General features: G+C 41.9%; 2 protein-coding genes across 6 annotated transcripts in view; both read left to right on the top strand.

Moving 5' to 3' along the window:
- The window catches only part of arhgef3 (Rho guanine nucleotide exchange factor 3), a 27,324-nt gene extending 23,075 nt beyond the window's left edge, over window positions 1-4,249 (top strand). For all 5 annotated transcript variants that reach the window (XM_087800948.1, XM_087800949.1, XM_087800947.1 and 2 more), the window contains 5 exons: window positions 290-366; window positions 442-699; window positions 944-1,114; window positions 2,147-2,336; window positions 2,984-4,249. In XM_087800948.1, the coding sequence (XP_087657074.1) occupies window positions 290-366; window positions 442-699; window positions 944-1,114; window positions 2,147-2,336; window positions 2,984-3,579 (1,292 nt within the window). In that variant the 3' untranslated portion in view covers window positions 3,580-4,249. The remainder of the gene's footprint in view (window positions 1-289; window positions 367-441; window positions 700-943; window positions 1,115-2,146; window positions 2,337-2,983) is intronic.
- Window positions 4,250-4,481: 232 nt separating this feature from the next.
- On the top strand, window positions 4,482-24,460 carry LOC148069941 (protein TASOR-like). The gene is made up of 28 exons (XM_087801105.1): window positions 4,482-4,883; window positions 8,213-8,358; window positions 8,527-8,619; window positions 8,703-8,775; window positions 8,954-9,045; window positions 9,297-9,428; window positions 9,516-9,643; window positions 9,741-9,772; window positions 10,045-10,150; window positions 10,271-10,374; window positions 10,507-10,610; window positions 11,337-11,409; window positions 11,482-11,553; window positions 11,627-11,805; window positions 13,401-13,652; window positions 13,713-13,899; window positions 14,459-14,587; window positions 14,648-14,796; window positions 14,920-15,094; window positions 15,224-15,691; window positions 17,306-18,471; window positions 19,326-19,448; window positions 19,518-19,677; window positions 21,345-21,453; window positions 21,512-21,687; window positions 21,748-21,897; window positions 22,944-23,406; window positions 23,837-24,460. The coding sequence occupies exons 1-28, from the start codon at window positions 4,625-4,627 to the stop codon at window positions 24,198-24,200; spliced, it is 5,664 nt and encodes a 1,887-aa protein (XP_087657231.1). The 5' UTR covers window positions 4,482-4,624; the 3' UTR covers window positions 24,201-24,460.
- The last annotated feature ends 2,736 nt before the right edge of the window (window positions 24,461-27,196 follow it).

Genomic DNA, 27,196 nt, shown 5'->3' with positions numbered 1-27,196 from the left:
TTTCAATATAAAAAAAAATTTAATTATTTTATTTATTATTGTCATGTATTTCATTTATTTGTATTAATTATGAATTAGTTATTTATATGCCATTGTATGGTATTGTATTTTTTTATTTAAATGTTTTATTTTATTAACCTCTTTTGATTTCATTCGTATTATTTCATTTATACTGCTTCTGACTCTGAAATACTTCCATAGAAGCTCTTAAACAATTTCCCAAAGGAGACCTCCTGAGGGATCAATAAAGTTTTACCTTACCTTACCTTAACGTCTGGTTCTTCTTCAGACCTGACGAGTCGCCTCAGAGACGCCAGGAAAGTGGACGGCACCACCGAACACGTGGGACACATCCTGACGTCGTGGGTGAGCCACGGTTCTTCTCTTGTTACATGCAGTGAAGGCCGTGGACGTCCTTGAACCACCAGCGTGTCTCTGCAGCTGCCGTGTCTCTCCGCCTACACGCCGTACTGCAGCAACCAGGTGAAGGCCAAAGCTCTGCTGGACCAGAAGAAGCAGGACCTCCGAGTGCAGGACTTCCTGCAGCGCTGCCTCCAGTCTCCCTTCAGCAGGAAGCTGGACCTGTGGAACTTCCTGGACATCCCTCGCAGTCGTCTGGTCAAGTACCCGTTGCTCCTGAGGGAGATCCTCAAGCACACGCCCAACGACCACCCGGACCGACAACACCTGGACGAAGCGGTAAAGAGGATTTGTTTCTGGGACCCTCTTTACTTACGGTGCCAACGCTGAACTCCCATCATGCCTTTCGACTCAAGTTACCTCCGTTTGTTCGCTACAATACTGTCTTTAAATTCTGCGTCCATGTTGACACGGCAAAAGTAGAACGTGGACTGTGATGGTTTGGCTGGGCGGCAAAGCATTGTGGACCGTTTCACGTCCTGCACAACCATAGTGTATCTCAACAGTTGTCAACCCTCCTCAGATGGTGGTGGTCCAGAACGTGGTGGCCGACATCAACAGGCAGACGGGGGAGTCCGAGTGTCAGTACTACAAGGACCGACTCTTGTACACAGAGGAGGGTCCGAGGCACGAACTCATCGAACGGTCCAAGACCCTCAGCTGCCACGGAGAGCTGAAGAACAACCGAGGACTGGTCAGATCATCCTTCACGTCTCCTTCGATCAGTTCGCATTCAACCAATCATGCTGTTGTACGGATATACATGAGAATATTGAATGATTTCTTGTACCATTCAATTCAATATTTTCTATATCTAATGTTTTTCTTTACATAGTTTGATATTCTAATTCTAATTATTCATAAAAAAAACTAAATTCAATAAAAAAAAAAAATTGTAGCCCTTTAAATTCAATGTGAAAAAGTTAATATAATTGTGTCACCAGAAAATTACAAAAGAAAACCGAGTTACTTTCAGCCAATCATGTGAAGTGCAGACGATCATGTGACGACATAGAAGCTCGTGAGCGTTCACTCATTATGGAGGATTATACTAGTCATGTGTTGATGAAGCTTCATGAAGCCGTTTCATGTTGGTTAGAGGTCAGTAGGTGGCGCCATCACTTTAAAAGGGATGTTTTCATTAGAACAAAGGAAAAGAGTGCAGAGACGCCATCTAGTGGACTCTGAAGATAATGACACTGTTTCATGAAGCCTCATCAACAAATAGATTATACTATTATACCAACATTTTTATATTTAATTTAAAAGGCATTAAATGAAAAAATATTATATTAAAAAATATATATTTATGAAATACTGGAATAAGAATATGAAATAGATAATAGATAAAACAAAATTAATTATTTTGAAAAAACAGTTTCTTTTAATATAATTATTTAAAAAAAAAAATTCAAAGACAAATTAGAGAATTTAATTATTCAAGAAAAACTAATTCCACTTTTAAATATAGTATTTATGCAATTATTTAAGAAAATACCCGAATGCATAAACATAAAAAGTTTCAACATTTGAAATGTTAAATTAAACAAATCAATGTTCTGATGTCACTGATATACTTCTATAGGCAGTTGGGAGGAGTCCATGGGGCAAACCCATATGGATATGACTTTCAGAAACAGGAATTGGTCAATAATAATGTTTTAAAACTGACTTTGTTGTCGGGAAAACTTTTTAAAAATCACCTCATATCTCGTCTTCTCTGCAGAAGCTCCACGTGTTCCTCTTCCAGGACGTCCTGGTCGTCACTCGCTCCACGTCGCTGAACGACCACCTGGTCAGGTACCAGCTCTGCCGACAGCCCATCCCCATCCTGGAGCTGGACCTGGAGGACCTGAGTGACGGGGAGATGAGAGTAGGCGGGTCCATCCGAGGAGCCTTCAGCAACAACGAACGCAGTGAGTCAGTGTTTCTGCAGATGTATATGGAAGTACATCAGTGAAGTCACAATATTTAACATTTCAAATATTGAACGTCAATTATTTTTATTCAAATGTGTTTAAAGCATTGAATTCTGTGTTATATTTTCAATTATTAAATGAGTAAATCTGAATATTTCTACAAGAAATCGGGTTCCATCCTTTTAAATTTAATATAGAAACGTATAATAGTGCAAAGCGACTTGATCACGCAGTCACATGATCGTCTGCGCTTCGCAGGATTGGCTGAAAGTATGATCAAGTAGCTCGGTACTCTCTTAAAGATATTGTATATCTTTAAAACTTTTTTTATTCAATTATTCATTTAAAAAAATATAATCTGTCAATATACTGTAAATATTATTGAATTCTGTTAATCAATAAAAACAAATTAAACTTAATATTGTAATGAATTAATGAATTAATAAAAATAAATCAATGCCTGAAAACATTTTTAATTAAAGAAATAAAAGGTTTCAACATTTGAAATGTGAAATTAATTCAATATTCTGATGAAACTAATATACTTTAAAATATTTACTAATCAAAATGTTGTTTATAATGTCTTTATTATCACGAAAACATGAATCTGTTAATTTCTTAATGATGATTCTTTTTCATCACAGCAAAGAACTTTTTCCGCGTCTGGTACCGCGCCGGCTCTCAGCTGCAGAGTCACTGCTTCCAGGCCAGCGACGCCTTCAACAAGCAGCAGTGGATCAACTGCATCCGACAAGCCAAGGAGGCTGCGGCGCTGCAGCCCACGGACGCCGCCGTCTCTGCTCCTGAACCCCTGCAGCCCACGGACGCCGCCGTCTCTGCTCCTGAACCCCTGCAGCCCACGGACGCCGCCGTCTCTGCTCCTGAACCCCTGCAGCCCACGGACGCCGCCGTCTCTGCTCCTGAACCCCTGCAGCTCCACAGCGTCCACCAGGGTTCGCGTGTCTCGGGGACAGAAACACCACTTGGTTCGGCGGAAGACAAACTTGACGTGGAGGACGATCAGACCAAAGCAGTCGATGCAGGAGAAGAGATGGAGGAGGTCCCGGGCCTGGAGGTGGAGGTTGTGACGGAAGAGGAACGGAGATCTAGTGAAGTTCAAGACTCTGTGTCGGCCTCTGCTCGTCCAGAGGAGGACATGAGAGATGTTGAGGACATGAGAGATGTTGAGGACATGAGAGATGTTGAGGACAACTCTGAGGTCAACGTCTTCAGATGCTGACACCAAAGAGTCAAACTTGTCAGTGACTTTGAATGTAAAAAAAAGTGTTGCTCACGTTCACTGCAGACGAACACAAGTCCACGAAAGATACTCAACCTTTTGTAGACAAACACATGCTAAACACACACACATGGTGCCACAAACTAAACACACACAGGTCGCCATGAGTACTACAAATAATCTGGGTCATTATTGGAATAAAGTATTTTCAAGCCACAGAAAACATCCCAGAATCACAAGTCGGCGATGAAGTTCTTCTAAAGATGGACCTACTGATCATGTGACCACCTTCGCTGAGTGACTCTGTTTGTTTATTTCCATGTATGAATAACAAATGTATATTATCTACATATGTATATGAATGAAGGAAACTTTTGTTATTTCACGGAGCTCGTGATACAATCATTGATTTGAGGAACTCAGACACACTCTTGAAAAATGCTGTTAAGTGTTTTTGAAAGATTCAAAATTCAATGATTTCAAGTGATTTATTTATGTGACTTTTATTTCTTTTTCTGGTTTATTTGATCGACTTTCCACATATTTATATGTCAGCCACGGGTGTTGACATCGTTTCCACGACCTTTTTGTTTTATCATGTATAAACCATGACATAAAATCACTGTGATATAAAGAACATTTGCCAAATTAAATAAATTCCAATGAAATTAATACTTTGAAACAACCATAGATTGACATATTATTGATTAACTAGTCCAGTCAAGTCTTTTTTACGTATTGTCTCATCTATTTTTGCAATTAATAATTACAAAACATTTATTTATTTAACAGAAAATGTCAATAAACGGACTCACTGCGACTCCCGTAGTAACGCGTCCCCCCCGACAGGTGGCAGTGTAGAGCCACCTCTGAGTCAACCTCCCTGCATCAGCAGCAGCAGAGGAAGAAGCGTCATGGCGTTGCTTCTGTGTTGATATGGTTTTTTGACGCCGACAAAGACGAGGTTCCAGCGGTCCCGCGGATTCATGTAAACCACAGACCGAGACCGGGTGACCACCGTGAAGACTCGCCGGAGTGTCCCGCCATGTCGGAGGCTGCTGCCCGCAGAGGAGCGACTCGTCCGAGGCGAGTGTCTGCAGACGCGGAGCTAACGGCTAAAGCTAACGTGCTGCTGCTGGAAGACGATGGGCTCGAGATCGTCCCGGACAGAGAGCGGAACCGAGCCGCCCTGCAGGGCAAGAAGATGGCGAGGAGATGCTCTCTGCCCCCGGCGGTCCACCAGAGACACATGCCTACCGAGACGAAGAAGTTCCAGATACCCAGGAAGACGCAGGAGAACATAGGTGAGACCCGCTCAACGGTCAGAAGAACTTTTTGTTTTGACACATGAAGCTCCAGGATCCACATCAGGGATTTAACTGTGTCTTGTAAACACTGGACCCAGACATGTTATATTATTTAAAAAAACAAAACATAAATCTCATCTGTCTTAAACAGGGTTATGAATCCAGGAAAAGAAGACTCTGCTACTATTACTGGAGAATATTTTGACAGTTTTGAGTGTTTATCACAAACTTCTAACTCACTTAAATACTTGTTCTCAATTCCTAAAAAAAAGACACTTACCATACATTTTTTGCACGTTTATAGATTTATTTGAAACGTTTCCTTAGTATTTGGTTAAAAACCTGGCTCTTTATACAGAATCATTACAGACTAAGTAACATCTTTCTTGTACTGTCATCTTATAAATACTAGTACATCCTTCAGAATAAACTCTTCTCAATGATATGAAGAATAACGAAACAAAAAACTGAGATATAGACTATTTTTGAATGCTTAGTTATTCCTCATAATAATGATTGGCGTTTGCAAATAAAAACAAAAGTAATAGATACAATTTGTCAACATTGTATAAAAAGAAAAAGAGATACACATTTTATACTTTTGTTTTTCTTCCATCTTTCTTTTTAAAGTGATTGTCTTGCAGGATAACAAGTAATTACATTGTAGGTACAAAATACAAAACCATTCATTCACCAGGATTATATAAAACTCTTCTGGACTGACCTCAAAGAGAGGAGATGTCCAGGTAGAAAAGATTGTACAGTCGCCATAGTTTCATATACTCAGTGTGTGTCACTGTTTTATTCAATTGATTTGATTTTATTGCTGCTTCTTTTTAAAGTGATTTTAGTTTGGTTATTTTTATTTTAATATTGTTTTCAGTGGTCTTGTGTGCCAAGAAAGGCGCCTCCAAATAAAATGTTTTACAATTATAATAGAAACATTTTTCTCTTCGATTTAATTTTTTTTTCTAAAATCACCAACAATTCTGTGGAGGAAAAAAAAGAACTGGTCACTGTTAGGAGAATTTGTCAAGTTCTCGATGCCTGGACAGAGTGAAGAACAACCAGAGTCCAAACTTGTTACTCGCGAGGGGAGACACTCAGACCGTAGAGACGCTCAGACCGTAGAGACGCTCAGACCGTAGAGACGCTCAGACCGTAGAGACGCTCAGACCGTAGAGACACTCAGACCGTAGAGACGCTCAGACCGTAGAGACGCTCAGACCGTAGAGACACTCAGACCGTAGAGACGCTCAGACCGTAGAGACACTCAGACCGTAGAGACGCTCAGACCGTAGAGACGCTCAGACCGTAGAGACACTCAGACCATAGAGACACTCAGACCGTAGAGACGCTCAGACCGTAGAGACACTCAGACCGTAGAGACACTCAGACCGTAGAGACACTCAGACCGTAGAGACGCTCAGACCGTAGAGACGCTCAGACCGTAGAGACGCTCAGACCGTAGAGACACTCAGACCGTAGAGACGCTCAGACCGTAGAGACGCTCAGACCGTAGAGACGCTCAGACCGTAGAGACACTCAGACCGTAGAGACACTCAGACCGTAGAGACACTCAGACCGTAGAGACGCTCAGACCGTAGAGACACTCAGACCGTAGAGACACTCAGACCGTAGAGACGCTCAGACCGTAGAGACGCTCAGACCGTAGAGACGCTCAGACCGTAGAGACGCTCAGACCGTAGAGACGCTCAGACCGTAGAGACGCTCGGACCGTAGAGACGCTCGGACCGTAGAGACGCTCAGACCGTAGAGACACTCAGACCGTAGAGACGCTCAGACCGTAGAGACACTCAGACCGTAGAGACGCTCAGACCGTAGAGACACTCAGACCGTAGAGACGCTCAGACCGTAGAGACGCTCAGACCGTAGAGACGCTCAGACCGTAGAGACACTCAGACCGTAGAGACGCTCGGACCGTAGAGACACTCAGACCGTAGAGACACTCAGACCGTAGAGACACTCAGACCGTAGAGACGCTCAAACAATCTCAGTGAACACCAACGATCTGTGTCTCCTTCACGCTTCTTATTTAGTTTCACAGCTGCGTCACAACCAGGCTGGAACAGGTTTACAGACACGATGAACGATGATTAGAAACACGCGCTGGCGGGAGTTGATCTTCGGTTGGCAGAAATAAGACAAGAACCACCTTTCATTTCTTTTTCACGTCCACGCCCTTTATGAGCGTAACAATGCACGATAACGCGTTTATTGCCAGTCTTTTAAAAACGACGCAGGAATGTTTCTGTGGTGTTGACGGTTCAGTTGCTAAAAGTACTGAAATAATATCAATGACTTTTACACCTATAAACCCATCAGGTTATGAAACTGACTTAAAGAATGGGTTTCGTTTGATGTCACAATCATTTAAGAAGAGTTTGATACTGAAGACACTTTCTAGTCCAGTCACATTTTTTAAATTTCTCTCGGAGCTGGTAATTCCCCGTTGTATCTTAGGTTCCACAAGTCATGTCTTGTCTTTACTCCAAACACAAACCTGAATTATTTATGAACCTCAAAAGTTTAGGTTTAGCAATTTAAAGAACATCACACAAAGACATCTTCGCTCCCAACGTTCATGTCCCATACAAGCAGTGATGAAAACACCTTCAGTGATCTGATCCAGACTTACACCCCAGCTCGGGCTCTGAGGTCTGTGGATCAGAATCTACTGATGGTTCCTGAACCTCAGGACCAGAGGAGAGAAATCCTTCCAGACTGTTGCTCCTAAGCTTTGGAACCATCTCTGTGTTTGATGATCTACTGACTCCTTCAAGAAACATCTGTGTTTGATGATCTACTGACTCCTTCAAGAAACATCTGTGTTTGATGATCTACTGACTCCTTCAAGAAACATCTGTGTTTGATGATCTACTGACTCCTTCAAGAAACATCTGTGTTTGATGATCTACTGACTCCTTCAAGAAACATCTGTGTTTGATGATCTACTGACTCCTTCAAGAAACATCTGTGTTTGATGATCTACTGACTCCTTCAAGAAACATCTGTGTTTGATGATCTACTGACTCCTTCAAGAAACATCTGTGTTTGATGATCTACTGACTCCTTCAAGAAACATCTCAAGACATTTTTATTCGACCTTGATTCTCTGAGACTCCTGGGTTGTTCTTGGTGTTATCTTGACCTTTTAAGTATTTATTTTATTGAGTATTGTTTTGATTTTTTTAAGCGCTTTGTGACCCTGGTCTAGAAAAGCGTTCTATAAATATAAATGACTTACTTTGTATGAACTTGACGGAGCGAGATATGATCCTCATGTTGTTTTCTATTGCCTTCAGATTTGCTCCAGTTCGTCTCCTCGAGTTCCAGAGAGTTCGAAAACATTGTGAAGATTTTGAACAACAACTTCTTGGAAACCAACTCGGACGGTTGTTTCACCTACAGCAACCCTCGAGTCATCCACTGTAAGCGGCTTCTAGAAGAGGTGAGACTTCATAGAAAATGTATATATTTTGTTTTATTTATTACACTAAAATCTTAACATCTGTTCTAAGTAATCCTTGATAATATCTATAATATGTCACTATTCAAGGCACCCATTTGATGCTTCTATTTTGTTTCTGTTGTGGATTCATTGATGAATGTGTTTCAGTTCATGGAGAAAAGGAAGGAGATGAAGGCTGATGGAAGGACAGAGAAGGAGCTGGAGGACAGTTACTGTTTTATGTCGACTGATTCATCGAAGGTACAGAATTCTGGATTCTCTACAGACCATCAACCAGAAGTCTTCCATGCAACTGAAGTCTTTGCTGAAATCATCTCTTGTAGCTTCTTCATCTGTGTGAGAAGGGCTTGATGGTGGGAGCCAGCTGGCTGACGCTGCTCGGCAGTCCAATGAAAGGTACAACATTTACAAGCATGAAAACGGTTCTAACATGTTTTCGCTTCATGAAACACTGATAAACTTTAAACAATCTGAGGTTTTTATCCATTAAATGTGTTATCACTGACGATGAAGACCGTGTTTGAAATGATGACCTTCTCACGTTCAACACGACGGTGTGTCCGTGTTGTTCCAGGTGTCTACCTGTCCAAGTACTCTGACATCCTCCAAAGTATTCCTCTCACACCTGGAGCCGCAGGAGAGATCCTGATCTTCAAAGTGATGAAGGTAAATAACTTCCTGTGGGGCTCGAGGGCACGTTGAGGCCGACCTCCCCGGGGTCAGCAATTACTGTTCCACGCTTGAAGGTTCTGAGAAAACATGCTGAGAAATCATGAAGTAATAAACTCTAGAGAAGTATCTTCTACTGGTCGTTGTCATCAAAGAGTAAATACATTTGAGACTAACGTCAAAATGAAGTCAATCATGCTTTTCTTTAAATGTTTTTTTCACTGTGAAATCCTCATGTTCGCCTTCAGGGCAAAGTCAAGAGCATCCAAGAGAATCTGAAGATGGTCATCGATCCGACGCCTCGTTTTGACCTCCACGTGTCCAAGAATGCCAGCAGTGTCACGTCTCTGGCTTCGTTTCGCGCCTTTGAGCTCACGCAGGTAACCAACCAACAAAATCTCTTCTAAGTTCAGGGTTTCACTCAATTTAAACTTGACCAGTAAACGTTTTGTGTGCGATTGTTCCAGCAATACTTCTACGAGTATTCCTTCGCTGAGCTGCTCCAGCGCCCCCGTCAGGTCTGTCCGTACGCTGTCGTCTCCTTCAGCTTTAAGGGGAACCTTCCGCTCGCCAACAAACCCCTGACTCCTCTCAGGTAGTGAACCCTAAAAAAATATATTAGTTATTATGTTAGTTTGTATTTCTCCTCGTATTTACCGAAGTAAATGAACTGTATCTGTTTTCATCAACAGATTGAACAGTCATCCGTCAGAGTCCAAACAAGGTTTGTTTACGTTGAAAAAATAGCTTTAATAACTTCTTTTTTTTTTAGAACCGAGACATTTGTCGTAAAACACAAGAACGTTGAAAGTAGTCATTATAAATTAAAGTATTCATACAAATCAATAACCCTGATATCATATCAGTAACGACAACAAGTGCATTTATTACTTGTGAAAACTGTTTTGATAGTAAAAGTATCGTGTTCAAATCTAGTAATAAAAAAAACGTGTGACAACCAATGGCGTCCTTTATATTTTCTTGTTCTGCTCACAGAGCGACACCAGTTCACTGTATGGAGCGGAGATTTGGTGAAAGGAAACCGGGTTCTTTACCAGGTCGCGTTCGGTTCCCCCTTCCCTCCCATCCTGCCCCGCAAACTGTGAGTGTGTCACTTGTTGGATCGTTTTATGGTTACTTTGTATCCTTGGATGGATTTGTTGATAGTAGAAAATGTTGCTATTTTTGATTGAACTTTTTCTTGTGCATTCGTCTCCTTCAGGCCTGAGAAGTTGGAGATCGTGGCGATGAGGCTGAACAGTCTGAGCCGAGTCCTGCCGTCTGAGCTGCTGTCGCTCAAGCTCTACAACGACAGCAGCAAAGAAGGTGATTGTTGATCCTGCAGGCGATACTTTAGTCGTGTATCTCAGGAAGACGCATCTCAACGCCTCACATCTGATGATCCGTCAACGTGACGACGTCTTAAAACGTCTCCTTTGCTTTGATATCTTCTTCCAGTCGTGAAGGCCGGTCGCTGCTGCAGCCTGTTAGAGGTCGTGGATAGAGGTCGTTCCTCGACGGGTGTGGCGAGGCTGCTGCAGGAGCTGGAGGTCAAGAAGGCGGTGAGTTCCGTTGAGTATTGAGGTTCTTGAGGGTTTCCCTAGATTCTTAAAAGACATGTTCATGAATCTACAAAACAAAGACTTAATTGGCATTAATTTAATAACAAAACGGTAGAAACTTCGTGGAAACTTTGCTTTTGGAAACATGTGAAGATGTAAATTCAACGAGAGTTGACTCCAACAAACGATTCTCTTCATGGCTGTTAGCAAAGCAGTGTACATGGCAGGATGTATATATGCATCAACCATTTATGAAGTGTTTTTTTGTTTGTTTGTTTTTTTAATTTGAGTTGATCGTCCAGTTGTCCTTTATTTCAAATGGTATTTCAAAAGTCATTGATTTTACTAACTTAAACTGTAGGAAACCCGAATAGTAACATTTATTTTCACATTATCATAAGTTACAACTAAAAGCATTTCCACTGAATCATTACAGAGGGAAAACTAGAAAACAACTAAAAATGGAGCATACCTCTGCCAAGGAGCTTATTCCATAATACTTTGAGTAAAGGCGCTATATAAATAGAGATTATTATTATTATTATTATTATTATTATTATTATTATTATATTGAGTTTTTAAAGCTGCTTAGTTTTACAAAACAAGCTGAAAACTTATACAGTAATAAAAATAAATCGTTTTTTTTTACTTGAGTCACATGATGGTCGATTTATTTTGGATATTTGATCAAATGTGGTGAAACCGTGTTATTTTTTGTTCTTTCAGGTTCTGGTGACTCCACTGACCGATCGTGGGTTTCTCTTCTTCCTGACCAACGGTCAGATGACTGCACCACACGGTGAGGCCGGTCATGGAAACCTTCCTCACGAGAGCGACGTGGTTATTGATGCCATGAGTGCATGTGTTGCAGAGAGAGCTGAAGGCTGGAAAAGACGTCTCCAGGCTCTGTTCGTCTTCACCGACACCAGTGGAGTCAACTCTAGTGAGTCTTCGACGCGCCGATGGTCATTAATGCTCAACAAAATAACACCGAGTCTGTGAAACCTGCTCGCCAGCCTCGTCCGTCAGTCCCTCCTCCGTCACGCCGCCTTCCATTTCCAAGTTGATCCCGCATCAGTTCATCCCGGCGCTTCACCACGCTCTGATCAAGGCGCGAGGAAACCCTCCTCCCGAGCTGGCGGCCGGTGTGGAGCAGCACGCCTGGGAGTACCTGTCCGGTCAGACCGACGCAAAGGTATTTCACAGTCGATCCGTTTTTTAAACACAGAACATTAGTTTCTGAGGATTTTTCTTAAAGAACAGATTTTTATTTTAGCAAAATCAATGTCTATTTTGTTTTAAATTGATTTTATATGGTTTAAATATTTACTTTTTTTAATGATATACGTTTTTTTTCAACCATACTGTAGAGTTTGATTTTCTGATTCCAATCATTAAACAATTGAATGTTCTGTGTGTTATGTGTTAGTGCTGAAAACTCAAAGAAAAGGGTTGGTTTAAAGTCGTACGTTGTAACATGAAATCTTCACGTTTGTCTGAATTGTGATTTGACTCTTTAAAATAAAATACCATTTAACTATTTTTGGCATCTTTGTCGCCGTTTCACGTCGTGAATCATCTAATTCTAAAGGTTTCCATCAAACGCAAACTTGAATTGTTAATTTTATGAACTAAAATACATTAAAATATGTATTGAATAAACATAGTATTAGCTCAGCAGTTTCACATTAACTATTGCATTACTTAGAAATTCAAAATAAAAGTGAAATACAAGTACAAAGGCAAAAAATTAAAAGAAAATGTACCGTGTGTTAAAATGATTGAATAGAATAGAATAGAAAAGCTTTATTCATCCCCAGAGGGGGAAACACACTTTCACAACAGCGCAGTTTAAAAAAATAAAGTGCAAGGAAAAAAATAAAAATAAAAGAGATAATACAAAATAAAATAAAAACGATCTTAAAAATATACAAATTATTTACACAATTAGAAATTGAACACTATTAACAAAATACAATAGAATAAAATAAAAATAAAAACAAAAAATAAAATAAAACACACAAGAAGAAAAACACACTACGGATTAGCATCAGGATATTTAAAGTAGAGGATAAGAATAAGAATAAATTGAAATATAGAAATAAGAAAATAATTGAAAGCTCAAGAAATGAACAACATTTCAATAAATATTTTACATTAAAGATGTTTTAACAATGTTTAAAATGAACCATTCAATGTTATTATTCAACGTTTATACTTCCATATGAGTCAAATTTACATGTAAAAAATAATGTTTAAAAAGAAAAAATAATAATAATTAGAAAATTATAGTAATAAAAAAGAAAACTACAATAATGGTAAAAGATAAAACCATTCACATTTAAAAATAAGAAATATAACATAATAATAATACTAATAGTACAATGACAGTAGACGTGCGACACAGTAATTCAATTCAATTCAATTTTATTTAAAGTGTCTTATCATAACAAAGTTATCTCAAGACACTATACAGTTGAAATAAGACTACAGTTGATTAAGGAAAAATAGATCCAGCAATTCAACAAAGAGCAAGAAACAAAACACTGTACAGTGAGCAATGGCGAGGAAAAACTTCCTTTTAGAAGCAGAAACCTCGAGCGGAACCAGACTCATTGTTGACGACCTGCCGCTTTGACCGGCTGGGAGGAAGGATGGGGGGGTAGACAGATGGATAAGGAGAGGAGTGAGGGAAATTATAGTGAGAAAAAAAAAACAGTACAGAGGTTATCGATTTGAAAAAGAATTAAACTGTATTTATTAAATAACTTGACTTCTTCTCCTCCTCAGGTCCAGCCGTACCCCATGGGTGACTATGATGTGGATCTCGATGAGCCCGGGGTCCCATTTCCTGTCCCCAAACCCCACCGGCTGACGATGGAGGGCTACCTGAGCTCCTACCTGTACCAACCCGCCACCTACCAGCTGTCCTTGAGCCGGGCCAGGAAGCAGGTGGAGACTCACTGCGCCCCCGAGAAGACGAAGAAGTCTGGAGGAGCAGCAGAAGCAAAAGCTTCCGACGATCTGTCAAACTCGCAGAAGGTGAAACACTTTCTCGTCTCTCAGTGGCTGAAGCTTCATCGTTTGTTTTCTGTCCGCCAGATTCAACAAGTCGTCGCACGAGTCCTCCTGTGTAAGCAGAACGCAGCCAATGAGGTGAAGAGAGAGGAAGGAAAGGACGGCTTGATGGGCTCCGAGCGGAAGAGGAAGCTGGAGCAGAAGACGGCCGAGAGAACCGTCAAATATCTCAAGGCGTCGCAGGAGTCGCCGGGAAAAGACCGAGTTCCAGGTAGATTTTCAATGGAAACCCGTGAGTCAGTGAGTCCCTGATAGTAGAAACATCAAAGTAAATTAATTATATTTAGAAATTATAATTAGAAAATGATAATACTGGTGTAATAAAATGCAACGTTTGACTACTTTACATGTTTTATTCGCATCTATATTCCTTACATCATATTTTTGTATACAAGCAGTATTTTCCAACTCCAAACTTCAATTCTTAATTTTCTTACTTTACTAAGCCTTGCCCTTTAAGCCTTATGTCATAAAAACGTTTATGTTTTTTAGTTATTTAGCCAAAATAATAATAATAACAATAACATATTTAGTAATTTTTCCTTAAATTCCCCATATTTTTATTCTACATTCTTAATCACCTGATTTTTTTTCATTCTCATAATTAATAAATTGGCTTATTTTAGCTTTATTTTCAAGATGTGCTGTTTATAAATAAAATAACTTTAAATCACATGCCGACAAGAAAACAAAGTGCACTCAGTAATGTTGGTTAAAGTAAATTGAAAAGTTGTGCAGTTTTCTGAGTAACTTTTCCTCCATCGTTCCAGTTGATTTCCTTCCCTCGGCGGCCGCGCCCTCCAGCCTCGGCTCTCTGATGAACTCTCTGGGTCTGCAGGACGCTGGGCTCCGCGAGGACGGAACAGAAATGACCACGAAGCTCGTGAACCTTCTGACAGGTGAGCGTTCTTCTCCACCGTGACTCACCACGAAGATATTGACGTGTGATCTGCCGACAGATCTGAGGCGATGTCTGCGAGCCACTGACCACCGGGACGCGCTGCAGGAGGAGGAAAGAAAAGATGCGTTTCCCTTCAACAAGCTCGCCTCGAAGCTGGGCCTTCCCACCAACTGTGACATGGACCTGAGGAAGCAGGAGGAGCTGGAGGTGAAAACGAGCTTTTGTCGTTTCAAATACATGTTGATGTAGTTGTTGATGATTCCATGTTGAGTAAGAAGTCTCTCCAGTTACGATCAAATCCTTCATTTGTGTGTTTGTTTGGTGTTTCAGGAGCAAACGGCAGAAAGCAACAGCAGTCTGGAGGGATTCAGTCCCATCTCGCTCACCGGGGAGTTGAACCACAAGAAAGGAGGACGCAAGAAGAGGAAAACTGAAGTGTATGAGGAGGAGGACGAGGAGGAGGAGGAAGAGTGGGAAATCCCCTGGGTCCTTGTTCCCATCACAGGTGTGACATACATGAATGTGTTTCTTTACCTCGTGTCACAGTCGTCTTCTGCCGTCATTTCTACCACAGTTATAAATCTAAGAGTCGTCACTGTCTGGTAATAACACGTTTATAATCTCGTGTCTGCAGGTCTCAGTTCTGACAGGTACGACCAGCCCGACGGGAACCTCCCTCAAGACCCTCGGTTTCATCACCTCGCCATGGCGACGGATGACACTACAGCAGGATCCCCCCTCTGGGAGAGTGATACTCTGACACCCGGTCGACCCGCGTCCCCCTCCCCGTGCCCCTCCCCCGAACCCAGCCCTCCCCCGTCCCCGTCGGAGAGTCCGTCACCCGAGCAGAACCCCCCCTACTCGCCGTCGCAGTGGTCGTCCCTGGAGCGCCGCGTCCGCAAGTCTCCGCCCAAAAGCCCGCCTGAAGGTACCGCTGCGGCTCGACCCCCCAGCCCTCCCCGAGTGCCGGGGCTCCCCGGTGTGACCCCCGACCCCTCGCACCTGCTCAGCGCTCCCTCTAATGAGCTCCACAAGACGAGCCCACCGACAGATGGTGCGAACAAGTGGCTTCTCGGCTCGACCGTCCTCAGGGAACCAACAGGTAACACGTCTGTTGTACTGAGAAGGTGTTCTCGGATTACTGCAGCCAAACGTGTACTTTTTAAATGTACTGACGCTTCAAGAAACACATTCAGTGTTTGTGTAGTTCTGCTTTGAACGTGATTCAATTGTGACTTGTTTTTTTTCACTTTGTTCTGGCAGTAATAATTTAGGGATAAATTGTACATCATTTTCTAATTTTTTGATTTTGTGTAGAATCTTTATAAATATTCTCAATTAAATGTATGTAATACATCTATGAGGGAAGAGAAACATTCACAATGAATATTAAATGAAAACATTAAGATTAAATGCCTATAATTTAATTCAAAATCCCGACTATAAATATGAAAAGGGAAAACATAATTGGAAAAGAAAGGAAGACAAAAAAAGGAGAATAAGAGTTCAACAACCATGGATCTGGCAATCGTCACATTTTCGAACTCAAAGAATTGTCCAAAGGGTCCTTGTGTCTGGAAGGCTCCACGGAAGATGTGGACACCTTATTTTTTTATTATTATTTATTAGTTTATTACAGTATTACAGCTCTCAGAATCACCAGATTTAGCTTCCATTTATTTTCATCTGTAGTCCCTTCCAGGTGCAACACTAATAGACTCAGGGACTCATTAGGATCTATCATAGCCACAGTTCTTCTGTTTGAAACTGGTGGATTCCTGGTCTATTGCAAAGTTCCAACACTCTGGCTTCGTGCTGGAGACACCAGTCGCAAACTGGACGATTGGCGTGTCAGAAAAACTTGTTACAATAATATAAATCGATTTTTATTTCTCTATTAATTTATTTTTAGCGATACTACAGTATATCGTTATTCAATTTCACTTTTATCTTATTTGTTTCTATTTTATTTCCTTAGTATCAGAAACTTTTTTATCAGAAACAACTTATTTGTATTTCCTTCTTTTATTCTAAATTGCTGCGACAAAATTCTATCCTAGGTTTTGTTTACATCATAGATCTTTTCAATTAGCTGTGTATAAAATAATATAATTTGATTATTTTAAAAAATAATTATTTATTTATCATCAATCAACATGCAAGTATTCACAGTGTTTGTTCACTTTTGTGTTGCAATTAAACTGCTGCCAAAGGAACAATGAAATCCAGCGAAATCTCTGTGTCGACTGAGGATGAGAGGATACAGCTGACTCCATTAGCTTTTCAAGCTGATGTTTGGACACAGTTTGGCTTTCAATTCACTTATTTAACCAAAAGAAAATTGGAAAAAATGTCACTAATATTCAGGGTATCCTGAAATATATTGTATCTTCAGCTGAATATATCATAACGCGAGATAATGCTACATACCTGCTGGACGCTCGTCGAAATGCTTTCGGTTCATACCAACTGAGACCAACTTGGAGTTTATGCCAAGATTGAAAGATAAATCTTCCCTTTGAGTCTCGAGGTGTAAAATATGTTCTTTTTTTTATTGCTAAACATCTGTAATCAATCAATCTAAACTCCCCCAGTGTGGCCTTGGAAAGACGATTATCTAAACACCTTTCTCTCCCCCTCTCTCCCCCCTACGGACTCTGAAGTCCTCTTGAACCTGTTCCCAAGTCAGTAAAATCCTCTTCCTGTCTTCTCTCAGGCTCATCCAAGAACGTGGATCCCAGACTTCAGAAGAGGCAAGAGTTGCCTGAAGAACCGTCTCCTGTCGTGACCACGAAGGTGTCCAAACACGTCGCCCCGGCGAGGACCACCATCAGGTCGCCGCCAGATTCGGACCAGGATTCAGACGAGGGGCTGATGATCATCAGCGAGGAGACGGAGAACGAGGAGGAGGCGATGGACTCCGATGCGGTCGTCGTGCCCGATCGAACGGAGGAGATGGAAGAAGAGCCGAGCGAGGGCTTCGACCTTCGACCTCAAGTCACCGATGATCCCTCGAATAAAGACGCTGACGAACCTTCTCTCGTGAACTCGTGTGAACTCTCGACATCCAAGGACATCAGCAGGATCTTCGACAAGTATCAGCTGGACTTCAGCGCGTCGGTGCAGCAGCTCCTTCAGACGCAGAACATTTCCTACACGACCCGACGCGTCGCTCACCGAGAGAAACCTGCTTCGTTCCCTCGCTTGTCCCGTCCATCCTCGCGTCCTGACGCCAGAGTCCAGCACTACGTGGCCTCCCTGCAGAGGAGTGTCACAGAGAAATATGACGTCCGCTGGCCTGCAGGGACGCCAGGGAGCCGTCACACCGAATCCTCGCTGGCCTGCAGAGTCAGCCGGTTCCTGGGGAACATCCGGGCATCGGTGTGTGAGAACGGCTCTCAAGGGTCGGACGAGAGAACGATGGACGAAGAAGACTCGAGTCGAGCTCCGCGCTCGATGACGCGCCCGCGACAATCGAGTCCTCCTGGTCCTGTAACCAGCTCCAGTGCTCAACCATCACCTCCCTATGAACCCCGACAGCCTCATGGGTCCCCACAAGCGTGTTCCACCATAACCAGGGACGCCTACCTGGATCCAGACAGCAGCACCGGACTGACCGTTCCCTCCACGTCAGCCTCGGTCGAGCACATGGGTTTCAAAGAGGCCCGTCCGCCCGACGAGGTCCAGGCGAGTCCAGAGTTTGTACCAAGTCCAGCGCGGGACCCTGAAGACGGGTCGGCCCCCCTGAGCTCCCTGATCAGTCGACTGCAGCCCGACTTGCTGCACAACCTGCTGGAGATCGTGAAGGACATCAAGCGCAGCACGCCACACTTCTATATTCACAGCCTGACGCCGGACGACGAATCCATCGCAGAGATCAAGGTGAGGAAGTATCCCACGATATTTATATACACTTTTGTATGGGGGTTACATACAGACGTGGTATCCATGAAGTAGTGAATATTAAAGTTTCTGTTTGTTCAAAACTATCAAAGATCATTTAACTTTATTTATTTGTTATTGCATGAGTAGTCGTCCCTCTCAACAACCCTAGTGACGGTGAACAGCTCCCATAATGCTTTGCCGCCCAGTCAACCAATCACAGCTGTCGATCTCTTCGGACATATCATCATATACGCACAATATCCATACAGTATTGATAGATGGACGAGATGAACTTTATTGATCCCACCAGAGGTCTCCTTTGTGAAAATTATTTTTTCCAGCTCATAGCAACACAGACGTTGGATTCATAAAAACTAGAACAAGGTGCAATAAAAAGTGCAAGATGACACAATCTAAATGTAAAGATAAAGAACATGGATCAACGAAAAGGATGCAAAGATTAACATGGAATAATGTCATTTTTTCGAACTCAAACTCAGAATCAAACGATCTAATAACACGAGGAATGAATGAGTCTATTAGTGTTGCATAATGGGAGGAGCATTTGTGTTCAGAGGATGATGTTATCATCCATGATTGACAGTAGTTTGTCTAGAGATCTTCTCTCTGCAACTGTATGTATCGTAGCGACCAATCAACAGTCACCTGGTAGAGCAATATGCAGAAAGGCATCATGGGAGTTCACTGTGTTGTTTTGCACCATAAGTAGCGTTGGTGCTTTAGTTACGGTTTTAAACTAAGTTCTGATCAAGTTAATCATCTGTTTGTAACAAGAGTTTTGTGAACCATGATCTGATGAGTGACGTCTGTATTGACCGTGTTCATGCCAGGAGTTCCTCCTGAGACAAGGGTGTGTGGAGCAGAACCCTGTGATGTTCCTCAAGCAGGAGGCTCGGGACAGTCGACTGTTGGTCGTCATCAAGAACAAGGACATATCAGTGCACGTCCACAAGGTACGTGTTACTTTGTCTAAGACATTATTTTAACATTATATAACTCTTCATGGTTGTGTTTGTGGTTAGATCCCGGATCTGGTCGCCCTGAAACGACACCGGTCCGTGCAGTTTGTCGGCGTCGACTCTCTGGCCAACATCAGGGACAACATCTGGAACGAGATCTTCGTCTGCGGCGGCTGCATCGTCTCGGACGACCTGGTCCTGAACCCTGACTTCATGACTCACGGTGCGTCGACCACTTCAACCAGATCACCGAAATACTTGACATTCAAGTACATTTTACCTTCATTATCTGATTGTTTACGATGTAAATATGTTTACATGTACATGTAGTACCTACTGACCTTTACACCTGCTGTGACCTTGAAGAGCCACTTCTTTTAAAATGTTGTCACTAAGATCATTTCACTGTTATAAACTACTTATTATGATGTGTATTGTCAACAATCTGATGATACGATAAGTATCACGATTCATGCTCAACAATACGATATACTGTGTAGTAACAAGTATATATATGTAGTATTGTCCAGTACTTGACTCTGGTGTTGTGATAGTGTAGTAACAAGTATATATGTGTAGTATTGTCCAGTACTTGACTCTGGTGTTGTGATAGTGTAGTAACAAGTATATATGTGTAGTATTGTCCAGTACTTGACTCTGGTGTTGTGATAGTGTAGTAACAAGTATATATGTGTAGTATTGTCCAGTACTTGACTCTGGTGCTGTGATAGTGTAGTAACAAGTATATATGTGTAGTATTGTCCAGTACTTGACTCTGGTGTTGTGATAGTGTAGTAACAAGTATATATGTGTAGTATTGTCCAGTACTTGACTCTGGTGTTGTGATAGTGTAGTAACAAGGATATATGTGTAGTATTGTCCAGTACTTGACTCTGGTGCTGTGATAGTGTAGTAACAAGTATATATGTGTAGTATTGTCCAGTACTTGACTCTGGTGTTGTGATGGTGTAGTAACAAGTATATATGTGTAGTATTGTCCAGTACTTGACTCTGGTGTTGTGATAGTGTAGTAACAAGGATATATGTATAGTATTGTCCAGTACTTGACTGGTGTTGTGATACTATAGTAACAAGTATATATGTGTAGTATTGTCCAGTACTTGACTCTGGTGTTGTGATGGTGTAGTTACAAGTATATATGTGTAGTATTGTCCAGTACTTGACTCTGGTGTTGTGATAGTGTAGTAACAAGGATATATGTATAGTATTGTCCAGTACTTGACTGGTGTTGTGATACTATAGTAACAAGTATATATGTGTAGTATTGTCCAGTACTTGACTCTGGTGTTGTAGTATTTACAGACCACATGACTCTTGACGAAGTCGTAACTACTTTCATTTGTTTTCAAACCAAAATATGTCCAAACATCAGCTTTAAAAGCTGCTGGACTCACTGTATCCTCTCGTCCTCAGTCATCATTGTTTGTTTAATTAAATTTTAATTGTAATTTAAAAAAAGTTTATTGAAATATAAACAATAAAATTAATATGATAAGAATAAAATATAATGTGTCAGACAAAGTCTTCTAATGCTCAGTTACAAGAAAATAAATAGACTAAAAGCTGCTGGAGTCGACTGTATCCCCTAGTTCTCAGTCATCCGCCTGGACCTTATTTCATTCTTCTTGCTGTCGGCCACCTAGCGGCGGGAAGTTTAATTGCAACTGAAAAGTTAATACACACTCAATATTTGCATTTTAATCTTCAATACTGAAATAATAATAATAATTTTACTCAGTTTATAACTATTTATAAACCATATAAACCAATAACATTCATATTTTCTTGCCCCCCCACTACTCATGTGTAGTGTCGCCCCCTGCTGGTCACAAAAATATTCGTAGAACGTGTGGAATCTTTGTCCTGCAGAGCGTCTGGCAGAAGTGCTGATGTTCCTGGAGAAGCAAAGTTCTCCTCAGAGCGTCTGGAGGTGGAAGGTCCACAGCAAGACCCACAGGAAGTTGAAGGAACAGGCCAGGTGAGGACGCAAGGACGCTCCGGCGAGAGAACCTCCCCTCATGTCTCCGTCCCCCCAGGTTCAGACGCGACGCCGCCAAGCTGCTGGAGGTGGTCTCCATCTACCACCAGCGCCAGATCATGGAGCTGCTCCCGGACCACCACTGTGACCACAACCCGTCGTCGCCCGACCTGGACTGTCTGCTGGAGCTGCAGAGCAGATACACTCCCTTCAGACACACCGTCTTCCTGGCAGGTGCGTCTCCGCTTGCTCGCGCCCACGAGCCTCGCGTCCTCATGTCGTCTCTTCGTCCAGAGCATCGTTACGTCAACGTCCAGACCTTCTCCAGCAAAGGAATCCTCGTGGCCACCTTCAAAGAGGTCCTGGAGAACTTCACCCAGCGCGTGGGTTACCACGACACCAAGGAGAAGCTGTTCATCATGGAGGACCTGCTGTCTGCTAAAGGTGCTCCTTCTCTTCAACATCGCTCGTTATTTACGGCGTCCCTCAAGGCTCCTGTTCGATTCCTCATTATTTCTACTATAATGATTATTTGATACTCAAGAAAACTCCTTTAAAACATGTGCAACACGTTCTCACCCATTGTTTTAGTTTATTTTTAAATGATTCAAATGACACGTAATTATTCAATCATAAAACTATAAACATATATGTTTTTATCATCATGTATGTTTTTGTCGTTTGTATCATAAAGAAAAATTTAACTTTTTCTCATGAGGTTTTTATAACTTTAAGGTTATTTCCATGTGTATGAACAGTGAAGACACACAATCGTGCACACATACACACATACACATTCTTGCATAAATACACACTTGTGCATAAATAAACACACACAAATGCATATATACACATGCATGCATAAATACACACACATGCATAAATACACACACATACACACCCATGCATAAATACACACACAAAGGCGTATATACACATGCATGCATAAATTCACACACATACACACTCATGCATAAATACACCCACATGCATGCATATATTCAGACATGCATGAATAAACACACAGAAACACACATACACAAATAGATGCATTAATGCACACACACACATGCATTATACAAATACACACTCGTGCTTAAATATACACACACACTTATGCATAAATACACACGCATATGTCCACATAGACACTGCATAAATGTACAAACACACGTATATATATGTATACACACACACACACACACACACACACACACACACACATGCATAATCAAAGTTCGATCACAATAACATTTAATGACAAATATTGTTACAAGTTTGTGTGAAACGATCACTGAATAATTTGGTTGTTTGTTTCTCTCTCGACTAAAACCTCTTCATTCTTGACGGGCTTTGCTTTAGACGCGTAGACCAGTGAGTAACTGTTTCTATCGTTTCTTCATCTCAAATACTGTCGTCTCTTTCATCCCCTCATCATGTGTGTGCGTCACATGATTCTTCTCCTTCACGAACACAATGTTTCTCCTCAGACCTTCATCAGCCCGAGGCTCTGGATCCACCCGAGGACTCCTGCTCTCCTCCTGCTCCTCCTCCAGCACCAGAACCTGTCATCCTGAGCCCCTCGGAGACGGAGCTGGAGATCCTGCATCAGGCCATCTCTCACCTGCGGGCCGAGCGTCAGGCCCAGAAGCAGCAGCTTCGCTCCCAGACCCCCCAGAACAGAACCTCCTCCCCGGACGGGTCGGCCCGCTCGGACCCCCACGCTCAAGGCGTCATGGACACTCTGGACTCCATCCACTCGCAGCTGGCGCCGGAGAAGACGGAACCGTCCGCACGCCTGGACATGCTGGAGGCGATTCACAACTACAGGTCGGCCCGACTCTCCTCGACGCCTCCGGACACTTCAGAACCAGAACACGCACCGGGAGACTCCAGTCCACGTCCTGCTGAAGACCAGTGTGACTCCAGTACCAGCTGTGTGGCTGACCCCAGGTACCTTTGACCTCTGACCCCACACATACAAACTTGCACTTACAAGTTTATTCTGAGACAAACTCACTTGTAAATCTCCCTGCGATTCACAAAACAGCCACTAGATGGCAGCGTTGAAATCAAAGTTTTACAAATGTATTTTTTTGTTTTGTACATTAAAATATATTAACAATGTTTTGTAAATACAGAAAAGCACACACTTGTATAGACACACAATCGTGTAGACCCACATACACATAGACACACACATATAGACACACATACATATAGAAACACACACACACTCACATATATACACACTCATATATACAAACATACACACACACACACATAGAAACACACATATGTAGACACACAGACGCACACATATATACACAAACATACACACTCACTGTGATAATGACTAAGAGTGTGTGTCTCTTGTGTGTAGTGATCCTGGGACTGAAGGAGGACCAGGTCTCACGTCTTCCTCAGGTTCAGTCCAGACTCTGGTCAAGTCCTACGAACAACCCATCCCTCGACTGGAGCACCGGCAGCCTCGACCCAGATCCTTCTACAAGTCCCCGTCCAGCTGGACCTCCCACCCCCACACACCCCTGTACCCAGACCACATGGCGGGGGGAGTCCCCGGGGCGTCTCCGGGTGGCTGCATGAACTCCTGGCAGGCCGGTCTGATCCCTGCGGCATCACCCGCTCTGGTCTGGTCACAACAGAACCGGCACAGCTTGGACCCGACCCGCCCCCCCAACCACCAGTACCAGAGCTGGCCCGGGTCCCGGTTCAACGGACTCTAGTCTTTTATCTGGTCTCACTGACGCAGCTCCTGGTCCACATGTAAATAGTCTTTTATCGATCATGATTTGTCCGGGTCCGACCAGAACCTGGTCCAGAAGAAAACGTCTTCCAGAACCTTCTTGACAAACTGTACATGTTTCGTTTTAGATGTTTTTATGTTTTCTTTGGTTTTCACATCTTTTCTAACGTTGATGATGATGATGATGATGATGATGATGTCATCATATTTATTTTAATAAAAATATCATTTATGAAGCAACATGTTTCTTGAAGGAGTCAGTAGATCATCAGACACACACACGCACACACGCACACACGCACACACGCACACACGCACACGCACACACACACGGACGCACACACACATATATATAAGTAAGTAAGTAGTGAAGGAGGACCAAGAGGAGGAGAGGGGCTCAGAGACAGTAGGGGTTCCAAACAAAGGGGGAGAGATTTTCTCTTTGATCAATTTAATTTTGTCAATGAAAAACCTCAACAATCATTGCTGTCAGCTTCACAGAAGACAGGCGTGATTTGAGGAGCAGGAGACACAAGAGAATTAATCGTGTCAAACAAAACTTTGGGGTTTTTCTTATTTGCTCCTACCAGTTTTCTGATGTAATCAGATCTAGCAGTTTCCACCATCTCACTGTAAGAAGACATCAGATCCCTGAGGTGAAGTCTGTGCCCCTCAAGTTTAGTGGACTTCCAGAGACGCTCAGTCTTTCCACAGTCTCTTCAGACTCAGGAGATCTTCATTTGTCCAAGGGCACCGTTTTTTCTGAATTTTCAAGTTCGATTTAACAGATGCCACTTGATCCAGTATTTCAACACAATGATCAGTGAAACAGTGAATCAAACTGTCCACGTCTGGACAGTCATCAAAGGAAAGACTTACTGCAGTATCAGCTGAGATGACACGCCTCTGAGACCTAACTTTCAAAGGCTTAGGTTCAGGGGTGAAGTCCAGGTTAAACAAGTAAGTAAGTAAGTAATTTGTATTTATATAGCGCTTTTTCAGACCAGGGTCACAAAGCGCTTAAACAATCAAAACAATATTCAATAAAGTATATACTCTAAAGGTCAAGATAACACTGATAACACAACAGGAGTTCCAGAAAATCAAGCAAATCCTGAACAGATAAAAACAAGAGAATGATCTCAGATGGACATCATGAACAGATACATTAGAAACGTTCAGACCAAGAGTAAAAACCAAGGCTAAAATGTGGCCTTTTTGATGAGTGGGTTCAGAAACACTAATACACACGTATATAGGCACACACACACATATAGACACTAATACACACACACACACACACATAGACATATACACACACACACTTATAGACACTAATACACACATATAAAGGCACACACACACGTATAGACACTAATACACACACACACACACACACACACACACATATAGACACTAATACACAGACACACTTATAGACACTAATACACACATATATAGGCACACACACACGTATAGACACTAATACACACACACACACACACACATATAGACACTAATACACACACACACTTATAGACACTAATACACACATATATAGGCACACACACATGTATTAACACCAATACACAAGCACACATATAGACACTAATACACACATGTATAGACACACCCCCACTAGACACCAATACACACACACACACACACACACACACACACGTATAGACACCAATACACACACAAATACACGTATAGACACCAATACACACACACACACACACACACACACACACACATATATAGACACCAATACACAAGCACACATATAGACACTAATACACACATATATAGACACACCCCCGTCTAGACACCAATACACACACACACACACACACACATAGACACCAATACACACACACACACACATATAGACACTAATACACATATATAGGCACACACACACACATAGACACCAATACACACACACACACACACACACACACATATAGACACTAATACACACACACACTTATAGACACTAATACACACATATATAGGCACAGACACACACGTATAGACACCAATACACACACACACACACACACACACACATATAGACACTAATACACACACTTATAGACACTAATACACACATATATAGGCACACACACACACACGTATAGACACCAATACACACACAAATACAAGTATAGACACCAATACACACACACACACACATATAGACACCAATACACACATATATAGACACACCCCCGTCTAGACACCAATTCCCACACACACACACACACATATAGACACCAATACACACACACATACACACACACACATATAGAAACCGATACACACACACACACACACGTATAGACACTTATACACACACATACATAGACACTAATTCACACATATATAGACACTAATACACACACATATACACACTAATACACACACATATACACACTAATACACACACATATAGACACTAATACACACACATATACACACTAATACACACACATATACACACTAATACACACACATATAGACACTAATACACACATATATAGACACTAATACACACACATATACACACTAATACACACACATATACACACTAATACACACACATATACACACTAATACACACACATATACACACTAATACACACACATATAGACACTAATAGACACATATATAGACACTAACAAACACACACAATTTAGATTTATTCGTTTACTTTTCTATGTTTAAACACGAACCAGATTTAAATTGATGTTTAATTCTTTCACGTCATTAAATTGTTTCATTATTTTTTTAAATATCAAATAGTTTGAATCTAAATGTCTTTAAATCGATTCTGTAGATACTTTGGAAATAAATGAATGAATCAATAAATAAAGATCATCGACTCGCCCGTGAACGCATCACGCAGCCCTGGCGCCACAGCGCCCTCTGGTGGCCGCCAGCAGGTGTCGCAGCGTCAGTGATGCAGCAGA

Source organism: Callionymus lyra, chromosome 10 (assembly GCF_982586985.1).
Source record: "Callionymus lyra chromosome 10, fCalLyr1.hap1.1, whole genome shotgun sequence".
NCBI lineage: Eukaryota > Metazoa > Chordata > Actinopteri > Syngnathiformes > Callionymidae > Callionymus > Callionymus lyra.
This window is presented reverse-complemented; position numbering and strand designations above follow the sequence as displayed.

Bases quoted from the DNA above. Each gene is read 5' to 3' on its own strand.
- LOC148069941 (XM_087801105.1), top strand. From the start codon at position 4,625: ATGTCGGAGGCTGCTGCCCGCAGAGGAGCGACTCGTCCGAGGCGAGTG. The intron at 19,678-21,344 runs GTGCGTCGACCA...TTTGTCCTGCAG, and splicing joins CCCTGACTTCATGACTCACG to AGCGTCTGGCAGAAGTGCTG. The intron at 21,898-22,943 runs GTGCTCCTTCTC...GTTTCTCCTCAG, and splicing joins GGACCTGCTGTCTGCTAAAG to ACCTTCATCAGCCCGAGGCT.